General features: G+C 31.0%; 1 protein-coding gene across 1 annotated transcript; it reads left to right on the forward strand.

The window, feature by feature from the left end:
- The first annotated feature begins 1,319 nt into the window (after positions 1 to 1,319).
- On the forward strand, positions 1,320 to 6,058 carry l(1)G0320 (signal sequence receptor subunit 1 l(1)G0320). Its single transcript, XM_068762702.1, has 5 exons — positions 1,320 to 1,495; positions 2,189 to 2,380; positions 2,968 to 3,245; positions 4,583 to 4,823; positions 5,671 to 6,058. Exons 1-5 carry the CDS (start codon positions 1,435 to 1,437, stop codon positions 5,739 to 5,741), a joined length of 843 nt encoding a protein of 280 aa, XP_068618803.1. The 5' UTR covers positions 1,320 to 1,434; the 3' UTR covers positions 5,742 to 6,058.
- Positions 6,059 to 6,250: the final 192 nt, after the last annotated feature.

A 6,250-nucleotide genomic window follows, 5' to 3' on the forward strand; every position in this document is an offset into this window, starting at 1 on the left:
AAGTAATCAATAGATGGCGCTGCTATGGTAAATCTACGAACGTGTCATATAAGCTACATTTTAACAGCATAATTACCACGTGTTGTTGACGCTACAAAATTAATTAAATTTATTTTGTAGTGAACGAACTACCGTATAATTCAATTATTTCCACTTTTTAAATTTTCACAGCAACGCGTGGCCGGGTCAGCTAGTATACAATAAAGTCGAACAGCTCAATATTTCCAATGCGAGCTAATTTCAATAAATATATTTTTTAAATATTTGCGTGTTTTTAATGCGTATTAAATTGCGGCTCGCGAAAAATTTTAAATTTCGAATAATGGTTCGAACAATCAAGAAGATTGGCCACCCCTGGCATTACGTATGACCAGAAATCAGCGTCTTCTAACAACCTTAACAAAATCGTGAAAGAACCGGTACTAATGGATTTTTTGGGGGAGACCTTACGGATACCGTACGGTACAGTTACAAAGTACATCTAAAGTTACCAAATGTACGTATATATTCATAGAATGTAAACAAAGTTGTAAACGTCTATTGTATGCAGATATATGACGCGTTTTCATGAATCGCATTATTGAATTGATATATACATTAATGCATTGTCCTTATGTAGATTAATGAAATCATTTACAAATACAAATTTTTAGCAACCTAAAATAATTTACATATGAAATAAATTACGCAATTATATTTTGGACGTTTTATTTATTAATGGATTCTTCTATATCATATACATTAAGTATTGTAAGAAATAATTTGATAACATATTTGTTTTATATATAAAAATGATAAAATGGTATAAATATATTCTATTCAAAAATATTATACTAATGTTAATTCGTCAAATTAAATGTTGATGATCACTCGGGAAGCTGATTATTGTTGCGCACTCTGTATAAAACTATATTTGTATAGAGCAACTGTCGACTTTCTCGCCAGCTCTCAGCAAAATTGCCTTCCGAGCCGGTGGTAGCTTCTTATACGGACAATAATGCCGACTTTATATGCTGATTGATAACTCTTTACAATATTTAAGACAAAAATTAAAGAAATATATTTATTTCAATTAAAGAATCTAAATGTTTATGAGATAAAATTTTAAAATTATATAATTAACTCAAAGAAATCTCGATTTTTTTTTTTGAATATTCAGGTAATTATAATATTCATATGATATTTCAAAAATAAAATTTAGATGATAATTACTTTTTAAAACACGGATTTTAATAACCGGTAATAAGTTTTATCGGTTGGACCACCACTGATGACAAGAAATACGTTCCACGTCAATCGAGTTGGAAATAAAAATTGGCATTGGTTGTTAGAGTCATCAGAGGTGGCTGCTACATATCGTTAGTGAATGGCCTCATAGCGTTCGCTCCTTTAGTCACAATTCCTTCACATACAAGAATAAAACTCTAGTTAAAAATGAAGATTTTATATTTAACTTTCCTTGTTTTACCCGCCGTGTTACTGTGCTTCCAGAGCCGTGAGTATTTTATAAAATATTTATTAATTTTCAATGAAAGTTGTGTACCGTAAGTACGTGGCATTAAATGATGCAGTTTTATGAGTGAAAGTATCAAAAACAGTTACACTTTTTCAAGATTTACGTCTATACGGCTAATATCGCTTAAATATTAAATTTATTAACGCCACAAATGGTTTTAACGTAATCTGTATAACCTAGATGTATTGTAAAAATTTCGCTATTTCGTAAACATCCGAAAGTATAGATTATTTAACTTGAATTTATTTAACATGAACCTAATTAAAATTTTAATAGCTTCTTTTAACAGCAATATATCTTAAATGTATACATTAAATTAATATTTTCTATATTTACATAACAAGTCACTTTCTTTATCATATTAAACATATGCTTTATAGACATAAATTTTATGGTGACGAATCGTTCATACATGTCCTTTGATCAAATATCAGATTAGATGCATGCTTAGAGTTATTTTTTGGCTAAAATTTTATGACGGCGTCTTGCCCAAATGCCATCCAAACAGATGCTCTTTGTGGTGAAGATTGCCCCCATCATTTTAATATAATTTATTTTATATGAAATACCTAATACCCATAATGACATTATCGGTTATGAAATATTAATAAAAAAACATTAATTCAGATTTAGATATTTTTCTCAAATAACATAAAATGTTTGTTTTTCCAGCTAACACAATTCTAGCTCATGCTGAAGAAGATGAGCTAGATGATGTGGTGGATATCGAGGGTGAAGATAGCCAAGTAGTGGGCGATGATGCCTTAGGTGATGATGACGATTCTGTAGTTAAGTCCTCGCAAGATGTTGATACCACTATATTGTTCACCAAGCCCATACCCAACTTTGGAGACAATGCTTTTGGTGAGTACTGGTTTTGTGTGGTTCTTACACTTCATATATAATTTAATTTACTTAAATACAAGTTCTAATTACTTTAACTAAATGATGAATGCTATTAAATCTTTTAATTTACTTTTACTTAATTGTTCACTAAATGTACAATATTGTCATTGTAAGTTGTGACAAATAATTTAAATTGTCCTATATAGCCTTTCTCTTTGGTAATCTATGGGGGCGGCTTGTAAGTTGTGGACATCCTATGGTTGAAGTGATAATGATGAAGCCTGATGCCTTCATCCTTTAAAAATTACTCTTACATATCCTAATATAAGAAAATACATAAATTTTAATTCTTAATTTTATAATGTTTAAAGTTATAATTGGAGTTCATCATTCCAATATTAATCATATCTCTATGATCTAACTAATGCCCACAATAGACTTTCCTAGCGGCTATAACATTCATTTTTACTTATGTTTTATAATCTATTCGTGTTTCAAAAGGTGACAATTAAGAAGATTTTTTTAATCATAATAACCATCTTAATATTTATTTTCTAGTAAACCACATGTATTCTGTTTCTTTACAAAAATTCTTGTCTTTATAGATTTGCAAGCTGGTTTCCCTGTTGAATTCCTCGTTGGCTTCATCAACAAGGGTAGCGAGGATTACGTTGTTGAAACTATGGAAGCCTCATTCAGATATCCAATGGATTACACATACTACATCCAGAACTTCACTGCACTGCCATACAACAAAGAAGTCAAGCCGAAACAGGAAGCTACCTTCGCTTACTCTTTTATACCTAGTGAAGCTTTTGCTGGAAGGCCTTTCGGATTAAATGTTCAGCTTAACTACAGGGATGCCAGTGGCAATTATTATCAGGTTTGTAATTATTTTTAAATGGTAACTTATCTCACAATTAATGTTATGCAACAGAGACAGGTAGTGTAAGTAATAATAATAGTAATAAGTCAATATGTTATTAGTATATACCCAACCAACTTGCTGCTCAGGGTAAAAGCTGACCAAAGAAAGACAGTGGAGGATGTTCTTGGAGGCGTTTGTCTTAAGGCGCACACTGAAAGAGATATTTTATTGTTAACTAAATTTGTAGGAAAAAAAATTGTAAATGTTCTGAAATTAAAATAATAATATCCCTAACCACATATTGCATGTTATGTACTGGTCTGAATTAAAGTTCTTGAGTCTTCAAGTGAAGTTATGTAGAGGAGATTAAGTTTTATTGTCTTCCGAGTTCTCCGTCAAAGAACTTGCAACATCTGCAAAATAAAAAATATACATAGGTTTTAGATATACAGGGTGATTGGTTATGGGTGTAAAAGCTTTTTAGCTTAATAAAAGGTTGATACAAACCTATACTTTTCAACTTCAATATATCAAGTCTCTTTTAGCTGGAGCAGCTAATTTAAATTTTTTGTTTAGCAAGTAACATATATTAATAATTTTAAAAAGGTCAACAAAACAGAAAGATGAATTTACTTGAAGTTTTTAATGAGAAATTTGTTTATTTCATACAAGATAATCCAAATTAAGTAGGTCGCAACATGTACACAGCTTTCTAATTGCGCTACACTTAGTCTTGATTGGTGAACATTTTTAATTAATTTTTTTGGTTTAATATGTACTACTATTTTTTTATAGTTTTCTCAATGTTTAGTTTATATGAACCTATCAGGGGAATCGGGGACTATGTTTTTTTTCACAAGTTTCTATTTCTAATCAACAATATATTCACCTTCATTATCAACAACCTATTAAAATCTATTATACAAATTTTCAATTCTGGGGCGGGTAACAAATCAGTCGGTTTTTCTGTAAAATATGTCTAGAGAAATGACATTACTTTCCGGTCTCCCTAATAAATATTTAATCTAACAAACAGGTGTTAACATACGCTTGCACCAATTATTTTCACCATTATAAAAAGGTCAATGTAGTCATTCCATAAGTAAGCTACCACCAGCTTGTAATGCAAAGAAAACCTGGGTAATTACAATTGCTCTTCATAAATAAAATTTTTAAAATTGATTTACACATTATTAAATCTAACTTGTTAAAACTTAAATTCTATAGTAAGATTTATTCAATAATATACTTTTAAATTTAAATGTAAGAAAAGAAAGTTTTAAGAAATATTAACTTTACACATTTAGACATATAAAATATTTGCTAAAGTGATAATTATCTTTTGTTAACAGGAAGCTGTCTACAACCAGACCGTTAACATAGTGGAAGTGTCAGAAGGTTTGGATGGGGAGACTTTCTTCCTGTATGTGTTCCTCGGTGCTGCCTGTGTTCTCATCCTGGTACTAGGCCAGCAGGCGCTCTCGTCGTTGGCCCGTCGTCGTTCCCCTCGCGCCGCACCCAAACCTCTCGAGACTGGCACTGCCAATGACGTTGATTATGACTGGCTGCCTAGGGAAGTTGTCAACCAGCTCAGTAAGTACATTTAGAAATTATAAATTCAGATTTAATGTTGAAATTTAATCATCAATTTAATATTTATATCTGTATTATTATTTATATACAGGATGATTGGTAATAGATACAAAATCTCATTAGCTGTCAATTACCGTATGTTACACCTTATCCAAAAATTAATGTTAGCAGAAATAATAAATGATGTAATGGTAATATAGTAAAACAAAGCCTTTTAAGTGTTAATTTATTTTTTTAAAATTCCGAGAATGTTTTTAAAATTTTGCATTAATTGGGCGGTTAATGAAATAAATACTTTTTCCTCGACAAATTTTACTTCTACATACTTCATAGTAAAAGTGTGCCTTCTTTTTCTGGGATGAGCCAAAATAATAAAGTAGCGAAGCTATAGGGTTCCCGGGGGAGCCTCAACTCTGGCTGCTACATAGTAATATTTTAGTAGTAGATTAAAAGGCTGCTATGCTCTTAGATTGCTCCATGGAGTGGCTAGGCTCAAGAGCCTCCACATGGGCTGTCACTTCTGTATAATACCCGCTGAGCGTTCTAATACAAAGGGTACCAGAGAGGACTCAACTAGGTTGATTGCTATAGCTGACTAATATCTCTTTTACCACTTCTGAAAGATTAAGCACTGAGAGCAGCGGGGGAAGAAGCAGATCTACTCACTTCTATTTTAATCGCCTTATTGTTATTGATATTGTTATGTTATTTATGTGGACATGAAGATTAAAGCTAGCCACAAACAATTTATTTCTTTGTATACATTTTTTCAGTATAAGAAATAAATATTTGGTATAACAGAAAAAAGTAAATAGTTCAATGATCAATGTTTCCTTTTTTGTTACAGAAAAATCTCCCAAGACACCAAAACAGTCACCGCGTATGAGGAAAGCTAAGAGATCTGCTGGTGATGATTAATAAATAATAAAAAATAAAAATCAGAGAACACCAAATGTTGCCTTGTTCAGGCTCCACAACCTGCTGGTATGACTGTGTTTAAATAAAATAAGAATAGGCTGTAATACAGAATAAAAATGTGTTATTGCATCAGGCAACACCAGTATTGCTGTCTTCCAGCCCTAATCTTATTTTAGTATAGTTCCAAGTGTACAGACTGTGTGGTTTTTAGTTGCTAAGTGTTGTGAGAGTAAATTATGGAACAAAGTGTGGACAGCTTTTTAATAAAATTTGAGATAATGAGAAGACATTATTTAATTAAAAATGTTACATTTTTATTGTTTTATTTTTATTTGCTTATATCCTATTTAAATACTATGTTTTTATATGCCATATTATCAAGAACATATTGATCTTATTAATGAGTTTCTTTAATATGAATCTGTTCCGAAAAACTGAAAAATGGTAGATTTTTTTTAACTTGCAGAATTTATGTCGAAAATGATCTTAGAATTAAAAACGGTAAAAGT

The sequence above is a fragment of the Battus philenor genome, unplaced genomic scaffold (genome assembly GCF_028537555.1).
Source record: "Battus philenor isolate CCGP_79_NKW_IND1 unplaced genomic scaffold, ilBatPhil1.0.hap1 SCAF_16, whole genome shotgun sequence".
NCBI lineage: Eukaryota > Metazoa > Arthropoda > Insecta > Lepidoptera > Papilionidae > Battus > Battus philenor.